This window comes from Cryptotermes secundus, unplaced genomic scaffold (genome assembly GCF_002891405.2).
Source record: "Cryptotermes secundus unplaced genomic scaffold, Csec_1.0 scaffold122, whole genome shotgun sequence".
Classification (NCBI taxonomy): domain Eukaryota; kingdom Metazoa; phylum Arthropoda; class Insecta; order Blattodea; family Kalotermitidae; genus Cryptotermes; species Cryptotermes secundus.
The window spans coordinates 722,031-742,916 of record NW_019738954.1 but is presented as its reverse complement, the minus strand read 5'-3'; the positions used below and the strand labels follow the sequence as shown (position 1 = coordinate 742,916).

Genomic DNA, 20,886 nt, shown 5'->3' with positions numbered 1-20,886 from the left:
GAAATTTATTATTACTTTGAAGTTGTCCCTGATCTCTGAAAGTTTGTTTGATTTATCTGAATGTGCCTCCAAGAACCAGAATTGCTGAGGGTTGTCTCTTGGTCCCTTAGAGTTTAGTAGAAATGATCTTCTCTGTGAGCCTCTAACCAGCCTTCTATGTCTTAGACTGCATACTTTTCCCACTTAGCTGTAATATATTTTGGTAGTATTAGGGTTCAGTACTCGTACATTCTAAAGTAAGATCATTGTCATACAGGAGTTTCTATGGAAAGTCTGCTCAGACACCTTATTTGAAAAGATTAGGAAGTATGCAAATTTACAGGGCCTGAACTGGCAAGGTTTCTTTGAACTTTGAGTTTTAAAATTTGCTGAAACTTAATATTGTATATTTAGTCATTTGGTCTATTACTGTACTACACTTTTATTTGAAAGAATTGTAGTACACCAATTCTCCTATCTCCTCAAATAATTCAGTCACTGAAACTTGGGAGAAGTATTTTTAAACTTCTTTAAATATTTCTGAATTAATTGGAAATTCTCAGCATATCTAAGTGTAATCATGAATAAGAAATAAGAAAACATGATGTTTAAATACATTATTGAGAAATGCATGTGGGCCAACTTTGATATCTGACAAACTTTTTCACGTTTACAGCTGTCCTCAAGCAACACAAGTGGACTGTAAAACACAGTTTGATCCCTGCTATTTTATGTCTCTTTAAATTTGCATGTAAGATGGAGTAGCATTATATTTATATCGGCCTCTTGAAGGATCAGAAACAGTCACACAATTAATTTCAGTGCATTGCTGGTTGTGTACAATAGTTCATACAAAGTTCCTCTCTGGTTTGACAGTTGCAGGGTCTAAGAAAGTGAATCTGTATTATGTACATCTGGGATATACTCGTATAGCAAGCATTGATCCACAGACTAATTCCTTGACAAGGAACTAGCAAGGAAGACACTTGATTTCAGTGAGGCTTAAAGAAGCATAGAAAATACACGTTACCAGTAATGTAAAATTATCATTTTGGTTCATCAAAGTGAGTAATGTACATCAAGTAAAGCAAGATAAATGGAATGATAATAGAGTTGTTTTGTCTCATGTTGTTTCATTACATAAATAAATGTCTTTTGTTAAATAAGCATTGTTCATATAACAATTTCAGAATATGTGATATAATTATGTACTTTGTAGAGGTGAAGTTAATGTTCTTAATCTTGGAAGAATTAAGATATATATATTTTAAGGCAAAAATTTCCACAGAAAGTACTATAATTTAACTTTTTTTCTAAGAAGATATTTCCACTTACATTTTAAAACCCATCATTTCGAAATTCCCTCATAAATTAATGTTGTCGACAGCATCCCTTCACTTTTTTACTGTCAACATGAGGCTTCCTGAGCTTGGTCTTTTGAGCCCAGTGATTCCCACTAACATGAAGAGTATTGTGCAGTTTTGAAATATTTAGAGCACTATAACAGCACAATGCTGAGAAAGTGTGTTGGTTATGCACAAACACAGACTAAAAGAACTTTGTTTTTAGACGTAGCTTTGAAGCTTCATAGCAAATTTTGCCATTTTGAGAAATGTATTTTAAAATGTCTGAAAGTACACACAAACATTAATGTTGGTTATGGAATAAGTTTACTATGTTACTTTGTTTTAAATTAATTAACCATCACCTGTTACATGTTCACTGTGAAGTGATATGGTAAGATATGGCATTCTCACGAAGACAAGCATGCCTGAAATTTATACACTTTAGAAGACATGTGCATTTATACAGTACTAGGAAGGATCTTTGTCACAGCCATACGTATTTAATATAAATTAGAACAGTAACATTCTCTGTGTTATACATAAATTTTAAAAGAGTAGACACACTACAAAATAAAATTTGACATATTGGTTAGGGCTGTAGCAGGAAAAAGTCAGAAATGTTATTAAAACTGCTTTTCTTGAAGTGTTTCTGATAATGCCCTCCAGAGATGATCTAAATTTTAAATCTGACTCTCATTTATAGATTCTTAAAATATTGAATTATACTCAAAACAGAAATAATAGAAAATGAGACTGAAGTTGAAGTTTGTATCTGTTTTAATTGACACTATTTGCATTTAATCTGTTACTGTCATACTAATTCTTTGAAGCTGAAAACATTTTACAACTTCTTCATATTGCTACATATCTAGTTAAATTTATTTCTTTGAATCTTTTTCTTTTTTCTGGGCAGAAATTGTATTCCCAGCAGTCTGAGGTGTGAATTTTGGATGACCTCAATCAGTTGTATGAATGAATTAGTTTTAATCTCTTCCTGTATTGCTCCATCTAGAGCCTTCAGTAGGGGACTCAGTAACTACTCCTTCAGCATCTGGATTGCGACATGTTTCCGCCCCTGAGACCAAGCCCACTCCTACAACTCCCCATGAAGACCCCTTGAAGGTTCTACCCCCTGGACAGAACATTTGTGCTGATTGTGAACGTTTGATTGTGTAAGTAGATTGATTTTCTGTGCATTCTACACAGAAATTAATATTAACCTGTATTTTCCTTTCCAGGAAATCTTCTACTGTCCATTAATTAATTCAGCCCTGATTAGAAGCACCCCCAACTTGCTTAATTATCAAAATAAAATTTCACTCTAATACTCTGGTACCCAAACTCAGAAGACTTTTTTTCAGTAATTGTAGTAATGTGATTTGTGAGGCAGTTTAGATCACCAGGCCATACATGTTTGAATCTCATTTATATCATGAGCCATTTTCTCATTTGCCTGTGCAGTTAACGTTTCCATTTCTTTATGACCAGTAAGTTAAATTGTGTTATTACAAGAGAGTTCAAACATTAATATAGATGTTCAAACAAAGGAATTTATTTAAGTTTCAGAATATATTAAATATTTACTGCTTTTTACTTCTCAGTTTTACATCCTTGTTGTTTACACACATTTTTAGTGCTTAGAGCAGGTTTTAATTAATGGACAGTAATTACACATATCAACAGAATGCTGAGACAGTTGCTGCTCCAGCTTAACTGATGCTCATCTTTAATTTCGTCTTTTCATTTATGTTAATTTTCATGTAATTTGTAATTTGATTTGATTGCATCTTTAGTTCTCTGATTTTCTCTTTCTTTCAAAATCTTCAATTTCATAACTCTCTGGGCTTCTCGTAATCAAAACAAAACAGCCCTATCATCCAGTACATCATTTTTCGCCACCTCCAGTCATGCTGTGGGTGGACGAGCCACCTCCCCCCGCCCCTTAACACCTCTGGCGCAACAGTTGCCAGCACCGTCTGCTCCCAGCAGCTATCTACCAACAAATGTCCCGTTGGACACACCCAAATGTTCGGATTGCGAACGAGGCATTGTGTAAGTAACTGGATGTGTTTGTTCGCTGGTGGAGAATTGGTGCATCTTGTTCTTCTAAGCATGTCTCAGCAGTTTGAAAGTGTATCTGTCAATTTTCCAAATTCTCTCAATTCTGACTGCATATGACATTTACTTTGTTGATTCTGTTATAAATATATGATATTGTATATTTTTAACAGAAACAGCTAATAAGTGTATGATTCTATTAATACATTCAGTACAAATGAAGAATTTGATTGAATTTTGAAAAGTGACGTCCTACTTCCACATTTTATGTTTTCAGCTGCAGATTATTTATCCACTTTCCTTCTGACAAGCATGATACAATTTTAATTGTGAAAATCACGTCTTTTCTAGTACTGATAACCTCCTTGTGAACTATTTGGACCATTAAACATACGGTATTTTAATAGAAATATTATTGAATCTTATTTCATAATTCATAAACTATAGGCAAAAACATTTGAGTATCAGTAATTGTTTCTCATAGATTTTAGAGTGCCCTCACCCTATGGTTTGTTACAACTTGTTGCTGTTTCAGGTTCACCTGATTTTTTACTTTATATTATAATATGTTAGAGTAGTGTACTGTAACTATTTTGCTAGATCTACTGTTTACTGTCAGCCTATGAATGAGCCAGATGTGTTTTGAAAATATCTACTTTGCTATATGTATGTTAATCTGTTAGAATTGTTTATGTACAGCAGTGTTTTTATCACATATTTTGTACTTTCAACATGAATTCTTCTGTAAAATGATCATTCTCATTTTATGTTTCTTTTCACATCAGTACCTATGTCTTGTTACATCCTTGAATCACTTCTGTATGGGACAGGTTGCTGCTCTTGAGAGCCCTTGACTTGTTTCAGTATGTAATCACATTCCTTTTCACTGCTCTGTCGTCTTGCCTTTGTCATAGCTGTCACTTTTCTTACAGTTTCCAGTTACAGTTGTTAGTAGCAAAGAAGTTTCTTTACAAGGCATGGTTCCAGTAATTTCAAAATACAGTAATTTGGAACAGTCTTGTAAAATTTTATTGTTCTCTGTCTTGCATACTGTCTAATTTTATTAGCAGTTTTTTTGCATGTGTTTATTACATAATTTTTTTGGGTATTTTAACCCTCAAAACGTGTTTTTATATTGTCACATTTGAATGCGATTTGAATGCGATTTTTTAGTGTTGTTTGTAAAATTAGAAACCCGTTGATTGTTCATTTTATTTTTTTGTTCAGTTTTCATATTATTTAGAATATTGCAGAGATTTCATTACTACTCGTATTTGAAAAAATATCTGTTATAATTACAAGACATAGAATCTTATTTCCAAAAAGTAAAATTATATTTAAGAACTATAATTATAATAAAAATGTGTTACTGATAAGTTACATTACTCTTTCTGGTTCACTGATATAGCTCTGAACAATGAATTAAAATTTCCGCATTACCATTTTTCTGTTCTGAAACTTACAGTTGAGAAGTTTGTATTCCTTATTACTTCAAAACTAAATATCAGTTGCAACTAAGTGTGTGATTATAGTGACATACAACTTACACAGTTTCCGGGTGCAGAAAATTATTTTACCTCACTGTGTCTGAAACGTTTGACATTGCTTAATATCTTTTCTTATAAAGCATCACAGGTTTTATTCAGTATTTGTTTGATTTTATTGATCAAATATATCTAAGAATTTGTTAAGGTTCCTAAACAAAATATACCTTGGCTGTAGATTTCTTACTTGGTAGAGGATGAGACATAAGCACACTTGAAACATGTGTTGCTTTGACTTTCTGTTGCAGTCCTTGGTTCAGTCGTATATGTGCAATTCTTTTATGATTCCACTTGTTAAGAGATTAACAGGTAGTTTATAAAGCATTACTAGACAGAAAGATAAGACACTGATGAAGCAAGAATCTTAGTTACTCCTTCACTCCTCTAATTTTGTACACTCTTTCAATACATCCTCCCTGTGTGATCTGCAGTGGTGTGTTTGTACGTATCAAGGACAAGAACCTGCATGTGGAATGCTTCAAGTGTGCAACATGTGGAACGTCTCTCAAGAATGTTGGTTATTACAATATAAACAACAAGCTGTACTGTGACATCCATGCCAAACTGGTGGCTAGGCAAAATCCCCCAGCACCAAATCTAGAGCCTGTCACCATCCCTCCGTAAGTATAATGTGAAATGTTAATATCTAACATTTTGTTCCAACTGCACTATGACCCTGGGGTCGACTCAGCCTCTAACAGAAATGAGTGGCAGCCTCTACTTCTCAAACCCTTTGGGCTTTCACTGCCAGGTACAGGGAAAGCTTTACCTTACTCTACTGAAACTTAGCAAAGTTCAAAGTTCATAATAGTAGTTGTTCATAATAGCAGTTTAAATTACATAGCTCAGTGGCATTTAAATGGACCAACAGAGAGCCTTAGTTGTATTATAAATTTGAATGGAAAGGGTTACTGTGGTGGCATGTAGCTTTGAAGTATATTCACTTGGCCATTATAGATCTTGATTGACCATGAAAATTCTGATAAAAAGTTCAAGACAATGAGATGTTAAATTAATTTATTACACTAATATTTTTCACTGCCAGTTCCTTATGCATTCTTTCCACAAATTTTATAAAATGGTTGCATAATGGGGAGATCACCCATTCACATATTTAATCTCCACATGTAATGAATGGATTTTGATAAAATTTTGTAATGGGGTCTGCACTATATGTTGTTAGGCACATCTATTTTTGATTCACATAAGTCATTCATGAAGCTCATATTGACCTTACTGATTTTGTCCAAAACGGCACACCATGCAAAATTTTGGAATATTATAATTATAATTTTTTTATTGCATTCTGTCAATCCATATAAGGTCAAACCAACCTACTGTATATAGAATCTCTCATGTTTCAACCTAAAAAAATAAAATATACATTCATAATCATGTTTGAACATAAGATAATAAAATATACATTCCTAACCCATACGAGGACAAATGAAAACACTAAGAACCACTATAAATTAGTGCAGTCATATATAATAATACAAACACTGACTGATACAGTTGTAGTAGATACATAAGCTGTGTAATTATATTATCTGTAGGAGACACATTCGAGACAGAGTGTTCATTGAGAAGTTGATTTATAATATTCATCAATACTATAAAAAGCATGTTTAGTGAGATAGCTTTTTAATAAAAGTTTGAACTCTTTAATATTTTGGATAGCAATTTAATGTTTGAGGGTAAGTGGTTATAAATCTTGTTACCTGAGAAAAGCACTCCTTTTTGAACTATTGATAGATTTGTGATTATAACGCGTGTTGATATCATGAATATCAGTATTAGCTATAAAATAATTTCTGTTCTTAACGACAAAAAGAAGTAAGTAGAAAATGTACTGAGACTGAAGTGGCAATATTTGTAATTTTTTAAACAATGAATCCAATCTACCTGAACCAGATATAACTCTTATTATTCTTTTTTGAATTTTGAAGATACTCTCATTATAAGGGGCATTACCCCAAAAGATAATGCCATACGACAATAAAGAATGTACATAAGATTAGTAGATCATCCTCATTGATTCTAGTGACATAAACGACTTTATTGCCCTTATTGCATAACAAGCCTTATTTAACCTTGATGATAAATCCGTAATATGGTTCTTCCAAGATAAGGTACTATCAACATTTATTCCAAAAAATTTAGTACAATTGATATTTGTAAAAATTGAATTATTAGATATTATTTGCAATTCTATTTCCCTATTCTTTTTTAGAAAGAATTGTATAAGGTGTGGTTTATCACAATTTAATGTTAGAAAGTTACTATTAAACCACATATTGTTTCGTTCAGAACTAATTTGATATTATTTTTAAATTCTTCAGGACTTGTGTTTGATATGATAATACTTGTATTGTCAGCAAATAATATTGGATTACCTATTTTCTTAACGGATAATGGGAAATAATTTATGTAAATAAGGAACAATAATGGCCCCAATATAGAGCCTTGTGGAACTCCATATTTAACTAGTTCCCATTTTGAAGACACTTTATTAAGATCGGTATCTTTCATTGATACTCTCTGATATCTATTTTGTAAGTATGATCTCATTAACTTAGTTACCATGTCTGAGATTCCATAGAATTCTATTTTTGCCAGGAGTAAGTTGTGGTTAACATAGGCAAACGCCTTTTGCAGGTCGCAGAATAAACCACCAACATAATTCTTTTTTGTCTAAAGAAGACAGTATATTATTTAAAAGAAAGTGTGTTGCCATTTCAGTAGATGACTTTTCTCTAAATCCAAATTGTTCAGTGACCAATATATTGTGCTTATTTGTATGGAAGTATAATCTCTTATAAATGATTTTTTCGATAATTCTGGAAAAAGTTGGGAGGAGCGAGATAGGCCTGTATAATGGCTTAATTTCTGAGAATTTCAATCTGTCAGGAAATATACCTGTTTGAAATGTATAAGACCTAAAATAATACTCTCATTCAAGATCAGTTTTGAAACATTTATCAATATGGTGAGTATCTAATGATGTACAAAGAAGAAAATTCTGATGGCAGGTCTGTGATATGATAGCTATATTGTGATAAGCTTTTCAATTATAGATGTTTGTTTGCAAGAAATAAACATATGAGGTAATTATGGGTATTAAAAAATGAAAACATTGTATGTGGGAAATGTGTGTCCTTGACTGGAATACACTTTCACACTCCTGTCTAAATTCATGTCATTTGGTAGTTGAACATAATTGTCATGTTCATGTGATGTGAAAGACTAAAGTGAATAGAATAAGTGGGTGCTCGACAAACATTTCTTAAAATGTTTTCGCCACTATACCAGTACAGATTTCTTCTTCATGACTTGTAACTGCAAGAAAACGTCTGTTGAAACTAATTTTATTTCAAGTTAAATAAAATATTGTTCCACACTGATTATGGTCATCTAGGTTATGTCACCATGTAGTCTCATGGGTGATTATTAATGTGTTATAAGACCCTGCTGCTCACACTTTCAGGGCAGAAAATGGAAGAGGCAGTAAGTTCTATTGGAACACTTGTAAATACCCGTCAGGCTACACAGTATAATAACCCAGAAGGCCACAATCTAAATTCTCACTACTATGAAACCCTTAAATTATATATATTGTACCATTATGTAAATATATATTTTTTTATTTTTAAAAAATAAATGTATATGGAAAAATGACCTAGGCAGTGCCTGTCCAGCCCTCTGTAGNTCTTCGGCTCCGCTCGTGACGTCACCGCGCGTTGCGCATTGCGGGGTGATTATTCGCCTATTACACGAGCGCTAAGTTACCGCTACGTGGAGCTGGGGCGGTAGGGATCAACATGTCACAATATTATGCTGTATATTTCTTGCTTCTGGTATATGATGGACTGAGTAAGCATTCAGTGACCCATACAACTGAAACTTTCTGGCAATTGCTGTTGTTCTTAACCTTCACAATATAACTATAGATATGACTTCAGTAAAGGTTAGGTTTTAGTTGTACGACCAGGGTGGTACTGGAGCCTTTTGGTACTGTAGGCTCAAATGGCCTATTTTACCAGTCACTTATGATAGGTGAATAAGGAGTATAGCGTGGAATGATAATTGGCTCTATATTTCACACTGTTGCTAACATATATGTCTGAAATATGTTTGCTGAATTTTAAATTCTAATAGCAGTTATGTTACAGTGGTAGCCGGGCACCTGCTGGAACTATCTCAGCTGCACTTTCGAAGGCCCCAGTCAGCTCAGAATCAAACTTTGCTCCAGCAGCAGCTTGGAACCCTGCACCCACCTATGCTCCAGCTCCAGCACCAGTGAGTCCTGGAAATCTCTCCCCACAGCCAGGCACACTTGGTCCTCTGCCCTTCCATGTAAGTACAAATTTAATTTTCAGCTTTATCATGGTGAGTTGATCAATTTACATTAGAAATGTTGTGATACTCCTGTCCACAAAATCAAAACACACTACTGATAGACTTATGTCCGAGAAGTAAAGTTCCTTATTGCCTCTCTAGAAGCTCTTCATAGGCAGGAAAATATCTCCACTGATAATGCAGCGATAAAAAATGATCATGTTGTTGAAACTATAAATTAATGCCTATCTACATGCATTACAACATTTTCCTACAGTATAAATTATTAGCAATTTATTGAAATTGATCAAAACTTATAAAAAGTAGTATGTTCAGTTCTATAATTTTACAGGCAAATAAATTTCACTCTGTGCATGATGAATGAATGATAAGTCATTGAGTTTCCAGTATTTGGCCCCATTAGATTTGGAGGTTAATAATATCACTATAAAAGCCAAATAAAGTTTTGGTGTTTGATTTGGCTGAAGTAAAATTATTATTTAGAATCAATTGTATGAAAGTGGATTACTATATTACATTTTTATATAACTGGAATATATATGAATATTTATTGCATTTTGTAAATTGGTACTGTCTTATCTGAAAATCTCATCTCGCATAACAAACACGTTAGCAGACGTATGCAGCAGACCTGTGCTATTTCTGTCAAACAGTAGTCTGTTGATACATGTAATGTGAAATTAATGCTGTCCACTTTTAGTGTTTTATGTTAATGCACTGCTCTGTCATATTTCAAATGGTTCATGAACTTTACTAATATGAAGAGATGGCTTCTGATATTATGATACAGAACTGGGTTACTTTCCATCTGATTACAGATGATAAATTGTAAGGAGGTTATTTAAAATACATGAAAACAAACGGATGTTCCATCAGGGAAGTTAAGAGATACAGAACTGACTGTACTGACATAACTCAAATTAATAGGAATCCAGGTCTAGCTTACCATCCCTATGAGATAATATAAAGAGGATTCTAGTATTCAGCCATTTATGTCCAGTAAATCGTCTCTTATTTTGTAGGATTAACATCTCCTGTTCCAGTTTGAACTACAGTTAACCCACTGTCAAGAACACCTACAAAAAGTCTAAGGATTCATCCTTTCAGAATTAATTTTGCATCTGAACAAGACAGACCAGTTCTGCTATACCTGGAAAATGAGATTACAATGAAATTCATATTATTTTCAGATGTGTGGTATAAGTAGTTTGTTGCCAATTTTTAATTTTAACTCTCCCAAAGCACACTTAAAACTGTTATACAGGTGTTGCAGGAGGAAGGGTCAATATTCTGGGAGGTCATAGTATTTTAACTCTCCCAAAGCACACTTAAAACTGTTATACAGGTGTCGCAGGAGGAAGGGTCAATATTCTGGGAGGTCATAGTATCAGTAATAGGTGCATATACATGTATCCTATTCTGAACAGTTTCTGAAATAGAGCTATGGATGTTATCATCTTCATAAAGAACATCAAAATGCACTCAGGCAAGTGCCAGGTGGGCCACCTGACTTTGGGAAATGCTTGCATAGAAAATTGGGCATAACATGTCTGTAATTTATTAAATAATGTTTCAATTAGTAGTATCTTAAACAGCAGTTTAGCTAATTCCGTCTCAGCAACTCTTACACAAGGGTGTGGTTCTTTAAGGCATAATTTTGGAAAATCGAATGCATATTTGAAAACCAAGATTTATAGCCTAGATGAATGATAAAGACATTGGAGGGAAACCTGGAGAATTCATGTTATAATGTTTGATAACAAAGTAAATATTTTCGCTCTTTCAGAATATTTTTCCATTATCTTACTTCTCTATGGATAATTACATCTGTACATAACGTGTGAGTATTCCAAAGCGGCACTCACCATGTTCGAATTCAATTGCAGAATATAAAGTTTGACATTTATATTGCATTTAAGTCTAATAATCTTGCCTTATAGCTTTAGTTATTTGTGTATGTTATTTATTAGTTATTTATGATATATTTAAGTTCTGTCAGTTTACAGAGTTTCCATACTTTATTTGTGATGAAAAAGAATGTAATGTTTTCAAAAGTAATTGAAGGAACCCAAAAATAACCTGTTTTAAAAAATCTGGCAAGAAAGCTATCCATAGGCCTATGAGGTAATGGAAAATTCTCCAACTGTGTAACAGATGCCACACACAGCTCTGGACATACTTCAGCAATAGTTTGACATGATAATCTGCCTACCAACCCAAATAAAATAGTAATAATACCTCTTACCTGGAAGATACAGTATGTAAGGGGACTGAAGGAACGAGCTGTTTTTGTCAAAGCAATTCATGAAGTAAAGTACCTTGGACTAGCTTTAGCTAAGAGGTTAGCTTGAAAGAAGCAGCTGGAGAAGGTAGTGAACAAGGCCCAAAGAGCTTCTAGACCTGTAGTAGCACATTTGGGAAAACATAACTTTTTACAATGGATATAAGACGGTAAAACTGATCACCTGTGCTGCCACTGCTAGGATGAAATATAAGACCAGCAGAGCTGAACGTAGCATATTACAAAAACCGGCCTGCCTGGGCATTACTGGAAGCATGAGGACAACTCCAACACCTGCAGTTGAGGTTCCTCCTCACACACTTTCCACTATACCTGAAGTTAAAGGTTAAGGCTTGCGTAGGAATCTACATATCAACAAAAGGATGCCAAGACATGCATACAATATGCCATTCATGGTCAGTTTTCCTGATAGGAGTGAATGGGAAGGCAAGTTTCTACCCAGTACAGACAAGGAACTAGTGTTGATACGCAGATTGGTTGGAATGTGCTGTAGAGATAAACGTGGATCTCTGCTTCCTTAATCAGAAACCATCTCTTTTTGTGCCTTTCTACATTTACAGTTCACCCATTTAAAACATATATCTTCTTTTTAATGTGTTTAACATTTCCGATAGTTTTTGTGTTAATTTTCTGTTTAATTTTTCTTCCTATTAAAGTTTAACATTTTTCAGCCTGTTCACCAGCACAAGATGCCAGAAAATAATCTTGTAACAGAGAACAATATGAAAAATATTATTACGGCACTTCCTTCACTACATATTGATGATTCTGATTCAGGGGAATATCTTCCTGAACCAATAATCACTACACCAAGCAAGGTATTTGGATTCAGATACAGTCTGATAATATGTCTGCTTTGGTGGCGGGACTCTCTTTCTTCATAGCACATCTTTTATTAATTTTATGGCGTTTCAAACTTCCGTTCCAACACAGTTGGTATATTCTGACTAGTAAATGGGTGCAGATAGCCTCAGTAGCTAATGTACCTGTAAATAAACACTATTGCAAGCACTACTTCTTCACACATGTTAGGAGTGGCCACCACAAGTTGCAAGTCATCTAACGTTCAACTTTTTACGTCACTGAAGTCTTAATTCTGTACTGTAATGAAATGAACATGTAATAGAAATAAAGCTTATATAGTCACGTATCATATAAAAGTAAAATTATAATTATCAAAACACTTCCAAATTTGTGTGACATTGAGGTTCTCACCACTGCTGTCTTCTTGAATGTGACACCTTGTAGTTTGGCAGAAAGTAACATTCTACCAGACTACATTGCATCATTCCAGAACCTCAGTCTTCCCTACTTATTTATCTTACTACTGAATATAAAGGTGCAGTTTTTTTCTGCTCCTTCTGCAATGGTTTTGGGGCTGTATGTTATTTCCAGAAATAATTCTGTTCGTTTCTTGTTTATTTACATGCCAACAGCTAAGAGGCCAATTACAAAGTTAGCACAAGTACATGGAAAGAAAAAACAAAATCTTACAAACAAAATACAAAATAAGGCAGTTTATATAATAATAATAATAATAATAATAATAATAATAATAATAATAATAATAATAATAATAATAATAATTCCATGAGAAATCAAAGTTATACTTAAGAGGTGAGATAAATACAATATGTGAGATATGCATAATATCCAATGGTCATGCCATTGTGAGGGCGAAAAGATCTGTTACCAGGAGATGACTACTGAAGACTGAGAGGACTTACAGTGTGCTTTAGTTATTTGTAGAGTGTGTAGAACAGTGAAGGTGCTGTAACTGTTTGCACATAGTTATGAGTAATAAGCATTCAGTGAATTCAGTATTCATTGCAAACCTTGTGTGTGAGCATTAACATGTGGCAGTACAAAAATGGATATAGAAGAAACAGAAGGCTCAATTATGTGACTAGATAGCATACCATTATCAAGGCCTATGGGAAACTTTACAAGGGACATTTCTGATTGAGGTATGATGGCAGAACTTCTCAAGTACTATTACCCACAATATGTGGACCTGCACAATTATTTACCAGCCTTTAAATGGACGTCTGAATTTGACAGTTGGTCTACTCTGAACAGAAAGGTTCTTAGCAAGCTCTACCTGTGAGTCTCAAGACACCATGGTCGGGAAAATAGTGTCAGGTACAAAGGCACCATACTTGGTCTTACATGAATCCACTTCATGGCTGGAAAGGCAGAGGGAGGATATTTGAATGGCTGTACTGACTCTAGACAGAAGACGTCAGTTCATTTAAGGACGTTGTGCAGAGAGAAGAAGGAAAAACGAGAAAATAGATTATTTTGCACTGCTGAAGAAGAAGGGCCAAGAGCTTCTCTGAGAAAGAAGAGTTCATCAGCACTCTCAATGAAATAGTCTCGAATTTGGAAACTCCGACTGAAAAATAAGGACATCAAGGACCTAAGTTCAGAACTGGGTTTGTGAAACACACATTTGAATTTCATATTGCTCTGAATGATACAAGAATGTGTTAATCGCCAATATTTTTCATGCTCACAATTACACCTGAATTTTAAAAGCATTTGTTATATTAGGATATGAGTTTCTCACAGCTGTACTTATGAAGAGGATGAGTTGGATTCAAAGAAGACAATGGAGGTGGAAGATGAACACCCTGGTCTTTCTGAGAATGGGGTGGATTTAATGAAGATAATGTTGGAGAGATTGCCTTCAGTGCCTATGGAAGAGACAGTTGGCGATCCAACATCGGTGGCATACCCTGTCAAGATGTGGAGACCCATGAAAACAACATTCTAGCTTCCAAGGCTTACAGCTAAGAAAGAAAAGAAAGTCCCAGTGAACAAAGCACTGGTTGGTCTGTTACCACCCCAAAATACTTGTATCAAGGCAGTGACAACCAAAACAGGGTCTCAAATAACCACTGAAGAAAAGATGGATGACAGACAAGAGGAGATGAAAGCCCAGGCAGGTTCCCTCGCCTCCTGAATCGATGTCAGTCAATAATAAATGAAGGCCATGTTGGATGCTGATCTAAAAAAAATGGAGGTAAATCCAGGAGAACTATAGTCTGTAGCTGTGCTTTAGGAAGGCCTTAAACAACAGGTCACGATGGAGATGATCGTAGTTCTGAAGAACCGGTATCTAGCCGTAGGGCCCAGCTGACAGATGAAGAAATGGATCTAGGGCGGCGTTGTATCCAGGCAGAAGTTGGAAGCTACCCGAGGAGAGCCCCTGAAGGATGGACGCTCGAGAGGAGACAACTGACGCGCCGGGAATGCAACAATGGAATAAGAGACAGACTTAAAGGCGCAGCCACAGCTGATGAATCAGAAGACATCCTGCAGGATATTCAGGAAGGCCGCCATGCCGGATATCATGAAGCGAAGGGTCAAGCCTTCGGTTAGGATTAAAAAAATGAGGGACTGGACGGTGTGGAGGGGTCAGAAATTCTGGATTTACCGATGGATGATGATGGTGATAAACTTGGATCGACTAGCACCTTACGAGGGAACTGCTCAGAACCAGCGGTCTGAAGTGGGGAACAGCAGGAGCAGTTGAAGAGTAATTACCCCGTTCCTGGGGGATATAAACACGGGGACCTGGCTCTCCAGATCGGGGAAGTGTCGAATCTGAGAGACAGCAAAATGTGGTCATGAGTCCCGTGGGCCTCAGATCCGAGAATGACTGCGTCGACGAGGGCAGCAGTTGTAAATGAGAGACCCATCCTCCCATTAGAGAGGATGTTATGTAAGAACTATGACTGCAAGGGTTCAGTTTAAAAGAAAATCACTGGTCGTGAGACTCAAGGGGCTTGGCGCAAAGACGAACTGATTGGCGGTAAACCAAACACAAAACAAACTCCGTGGCCTACAGTCCACAAGTGAACTATACAGACCAAGCGACCGCTGCTTGTCAGCGAAGTTAGTGCCAACTTTTGTGGATAGATAGTGTCACGTGGTCAGCGCAACGGATCCCGACGGATGTTAATCTTGGGTTTCTAGACCGGAGTTTGGCGGTAAACCGCCAGTTGTAAATTAACTTTGACTCTGAGCTTAGTTTAGTTCTGGGGGTTGTGGGATATTTACCAAACAGTATGGACGTAAGCAGAGGACAGTGTTAAGATTCATTACCAGGAAATGAGTACTGAAGACTGAGAAGACTTTATGTGTCCTGTAGTTACAGTGATATTTAGAGTGTGTAACTTAGTGAGACTGTTATACTCATAGTTATGGGTTGGGTGTATAAATCCCTTCACCAATCCAAACCCCATTTATAGTCAAACCCTTCACGACACTATCATTCATGACAGGTTCAATACATTCGCTGCAATTCAGATTCCTACTGGATGATGTGTCTGATTCTGTATTGCTTGCTTATGCAAGGCATTCACACTGGATGTTATGCAATAATTATAGCTTACTTCCGTTTGAGAAGTCAAGCATATTGTCCCTTATAGCGACAATTTTTAGTAGTATTTTTTTCTTAGTTTTCCTGTCTTAGTCATGACAAATACTGGCATAGTATATTAAATCGGGATTTATAAAAGAACAATTTGCCGCATGCCACATAATATGAAAGTTTCGCGTGGACTTATTTTATTTGAAATGCAGGAAAGGAAATTACGAGATAAGAATGGAACTTAAATGAGGTTCCATCCAATTTCTTGTATGATTCATGTGGAGAGATTTTGCCTCGAAATGTGACAGAAATATACCTTTCCACAATAATACAATTATTAATCTATTATTGCCTTAGTTTTGTGATAAGTGTTTTTTATGTCTGCAACAAATAAAGTAAGTTTAATATTTTATGAAGAAACGTGAATTGTTATTACTAATATATTTGAATTTACTCACTTTAATTTTTAGCTCTTTGCTACAAGTAGTGGTTCAGCAAAAATCAGTGTATTATTTAAAGTGAAACATGAAACTCAGGAAATTATTTATTTACAATTTAATTACAAGACAGTGTAGCCCAGAGTATAACGACTTATAGTTTGGGCTGTTAATTCCATTCTGCGAGTTAAAAAAAAAATGTACACATCTCTGTATAGACTTTTCAGGTGTAAATACTGTATATTATAACATGTTTATGTGCTGTCTCTCGGCAATTCCAGTGTTAGTGTGTTGGTTATATAACTTATGATTTTCCACCTTCATACATAAATCTTATGTATATTATTTTTATATTAACTAAATTTATTGTTTTTTGTATTAAAAATGAGATCAGAAAGGGCGTATTTTATTAAGGAACGATCAGGCACATAGAAATAAATGAATATAATTATCTAAACTTTTAAGTTTGAAGTTAGTAAAGGATGATAGGATGAAACAGTATAACATAATTGCATGTAATTGACACAATGGACATGTTTATTCAAGGTCTTGAAGGAAATAAATGTGATTAAATAATTTTCTTAATTTTGTGACAACTGTGATTAGTAATGTTTATGAATTTACTTCCATCATTAGTTTGTCCGCAATAATTTGGATATAACAGCAATTGCAATGACCTTCAATGATTAGTAAGGTGGATATTCCTTTCCATGGTTGGAAAGAATTTTTCTTGAATGCATTTTTTTGGTAATGTTATGTTCTACACCATTATACCTAATGGAATTATAAATGACTGAGACATGGAGGAAATTAATCCTGGACTATTCTCAGTAAAATATTAAAATTATACAAACATGAAAATCCTAGTCAAAATGTCTCACAGCATCCATGAAGTACTGATACTTATTGTGGGCAGTACTGCTATCAGTGGCACAATGTAGATGTAGGCTGTACTGCTGATGTTTCAGAGACACTTACTAATCAAGTCTTCAAGATGCAGTGACTACCCAGTGGCCTTGCCAATTATTGGTTGATGTGTCAAACAGATGAAATAGTAAGGTTCTCTGAAATGTTGGCAATGAATCCATTCCTACATGGTTCAATTGCTGCAAAACAGGATTCACATTAGCAGTGAACCATCATGAAAGCCTGAAATTAGAGATGAATCTAATCTTGATAGAAGTTCTATCCAGATTTTCCCAAATTCTTGAAAGCTAGAACAGAAAACAAAATGCCAAGGTCTGTATATTTACAGGCTCCAAGGGGTGGCACGACACACGTCAGTGCTCCTCGCCCAGTTCAGGTAGAGGAGATGGAGAATGAAAAATTGCTATGTGCATCCAACTAATGCTTTCACTAACTTGAACTTCATTTATTAAGTTTATAACAGTGTGGGTAATAATACAACTTGCTTAATCTTTATTGTTCATGCATTCTCTTACTATAAGTCACATGTGCGCATTCCAGATGGTTGAGAATTACATTTTCTCAATACTAATACCATTACCCCCTAGCTAAAATATGTTAATCAGCTGTGTAGTATGTGGGGACTTAAGAATACTTATTCACAAATGGTAATTAATAGTAATTGCAGTGGTGTTGGAAACATGAACTGTTGCCTTTTTTAAGTTATGAGTATTTTTTATTTCTAATTTTTTCTTTTGTCTAAAAATTACACGTGGCCTATTCTATCCTGTCAGTGTAAATATATTTTCATACCTTACCATTTGTTTTTATTAGGGCTGTCTTCCATATACATTTACTGTAACTCAATGTAGTGTTACATTTATAAAGCAAGTGTTTTATAACCATGTACTTTGTCATGAGAAATGAATAACAGATTTATTAATGAATGCATCACTTAAAATCAGAAGCTTCTGGATATACATCAAGCCTTCCTGAGACAGTGTATGATATACTCATTTCTAGCATTACCTAATTAGAAATTAAGCTGAAGACTTCCTGCCTTCCACATTTGAGAATATGGAAGATTTTTACAGTTTTGAAATACAAATCTAAAGACTGTATAGTAGAACTGCTGAGAAATATTGATATTATTTTTAAGTTAGGTGAGTTACATCAGACAGACAGTGTCAAAGTTAAAAGTTTTGAATGATAGTAAATAAAGATAATATGAGATGCATAGTAAGATGACCAGATGTATGTACTGTAGTGCCTTAAATTAAATTTTACATTGTACTGATAACTGATGATTAAAGAATCAGTTAATTTGACTGATTGATGGTGACAGCCCTAGTTTTAAGGAATTAATTTGTGTAGAATTGCCACAGTTGGTATATTCATTGATACTGAGAAGTAGTTGGCCTGAATTTCATTGTCTAACATTTTGCTTCCTAGAACATATACCTCCAGACCTCTTTTAGCATGGTGCATATTCACAGTTACTTTGAAATGGGAGATTGCATGGTTTTTAGTGAGAAGTGATATATTGTCCTTTATTTTCTTTACCCCTTGTGTAACTCTAAATCAGAGTATATCAGCAGGTTAATGATTGGTTATTTTTCGAAATATTAAGGAACCTATGCAATATCACACGTGAAAATCAATGTAGAAATGAATGTATATGGAGGTTAATCTGTATTTATTTGTCTTCTCGGCCACTCATTATATTTCATACTCAATATAATTTCGTTAATAATGCAACTATCTCTATCACTCCATTGCATTACTGACAGAATCATATTGTGTATGAAAGCTATATTAATGCAACAGTGTTTTAATACAATATAACTCATTATACTGTATTGTATTATAGAGTAGACATTTTCATTTCATATAAGGATTAGATGGGTTATGAGAGGAACTGTGCGTTGGAAACAGTAAGATTTCAGCACTTAATCACACCATAAACTAGAGGAGTCTGAATTATTTTAAAAGTTGAATTTGGCAACCTGTTTAGATTATAAAGCAAATTCATTTATATAGCATGACTTATAATCATTCTACACAAGTGTATACCTGTGAATTTGCTGAAGCCTACAGGACATAACTAATAATAGGTATCTGTAAATAGTATTTATGCATACATATGCATGCACTTTGATATGTGTAATACATCTGGATTTGCTATGAACATTAAATTTAAATTACAGGGATGTAATTAGTATCATAGCTAGTTAAATTCTTGGACTTTATTTGTATGAAATGTTTAATCAAATATATATATATATGTTTGGACGAGGTGACAAGATATAAATTTTCTTAATGTGATCATGTTTTCAGTTATGAGGAATCCCATTGCTAATGCATATTAAAAAATGGAACAAATGTTATCACATTTCTGCTTCTAATTTAAATGCAGGATCATCATTTAAAGATAACCATTGACTAATTTGTTATATTCAAATAGTCAGAAACAGTAGTTTTTCTTGCACGTTGTGGGAGTGTTAATATCAGAGTAAAAGTATCAAAGCTAGTTATTTATAATACCAATTTTTTTCTGGTAATATATGAAACTGATATATGTGAATGTATAGTTTCATATAATTTCCCATTGCTAATGCATATTAAAAAATGGAACAAATGTTATCACATTTCTGCTTCTAATTTAAATGCAGGATCATCATTTAAAGATAACCATTGACTAATTTGTTATATTCAAATAGTCAGAAACAGTAGTTTTTCTTGCACGTTGTGGGAGTGTTAATATCAGAGTAAAAGTATCAAAGCTAGTTATTTATAATACCAATTTTTTTCTGGTAATATATGAAACTGATATATGTGAATGTATAGTTTCATATAATTTGAAAATGATTGGTTGTATGTACTCCAGATTTATCACTATTATTGAGTGATAGTTATTGGCTTTCCATTGACATTCCTCTAAATGGTCCTGTTTAAGTTCCAGATGCTTTACTTTAGTTACAAGGAAATCCATAATTTTTATTTTGAGTTTAGTTTGTTTAACTTGTTTACATGTAATGTTGTGACACAATCTAGAAGTAAATTTTCAGGCATTCAGAAATGCTTGTTCTTTACTCTGTCATATGCAGAGGATTGCAGAAATAGTTATGATGGTAGAATGGATTGGCAAGAAATCAGAACCATTGTCAGTAAATGTTGGGGTTGAAGAAATAACAAACTTGAGCATGGAACAAAATTTATGCTGCCCTTCATAAAATTTCTTTTTCATTGGTACCATTTCCAGAATTAAGCATTTTATTATTAGTTATGTGGAAATTTCAGTCTGTTATGGCATTATGACTAATGTATGAGATACTCCTCTTGCCATGAGACACAGTGAAGCTCTTGTTTGTCAGAAACGTGTGTTGTGCCTAAGCACACACTTGTGAAACATATTACGTTCCACATAGTATTTAAAAATTTATTCCCTGGTGTAATGATAAGAGGATATTCCATGAATACCACTAATTTTACATTATGGATATGCATGTATTGTAAATATATGGAGATCACTGGGTAAGAGTTCTTTAATTTTTAAACCTGTAAATATTTCTTATCG

At 34.3% G+C, this 20,886-nt stretch overlaps 1 protein-coding gene across 8 annotated transcripts in view; it reads left to right on the top strand.

Annotated features, from left to right (window-relative positions):
* The window catches only part of LOC111871362 (PDZ and LIM domain protein Zasp), a 162,408-nt gene that overhangs the window by 114,987 nt on the left and 26,535 nt on the right, over positions 1–20,886 (top strand). For 5 of the 8 annotated variants that reach the window (XM_023864429.1, XM_023864425.1, XM_023864426.1 and 2 more), the window contains exons 6-9: positions 3,194–3,377; positions 5,359–5,547; positions 9,100–9,283; positions 12,260–12,406. In XM_023864429.1, the coding sequence (XP_023720197.1) occupies positions 3,194–3,377; positions 5,359–5,547; positions 9,100–9,283; positions 12,260–12,406 (704 nt within the window). Of the gene's footprint in view, positions 1–2,337; positions 2,498–3,193; positions 3,378–5,358; positions 5,548–9,099; positions 9,284–12,259; positions 12,407–17,658; positions 17,707–20,886 lie in introns of all 8 variants that reach the window. The other 3 variants (XM_023864428.2, XM_023864424.2, XM_023864430.2) reach the window with 3 other exon arrangements.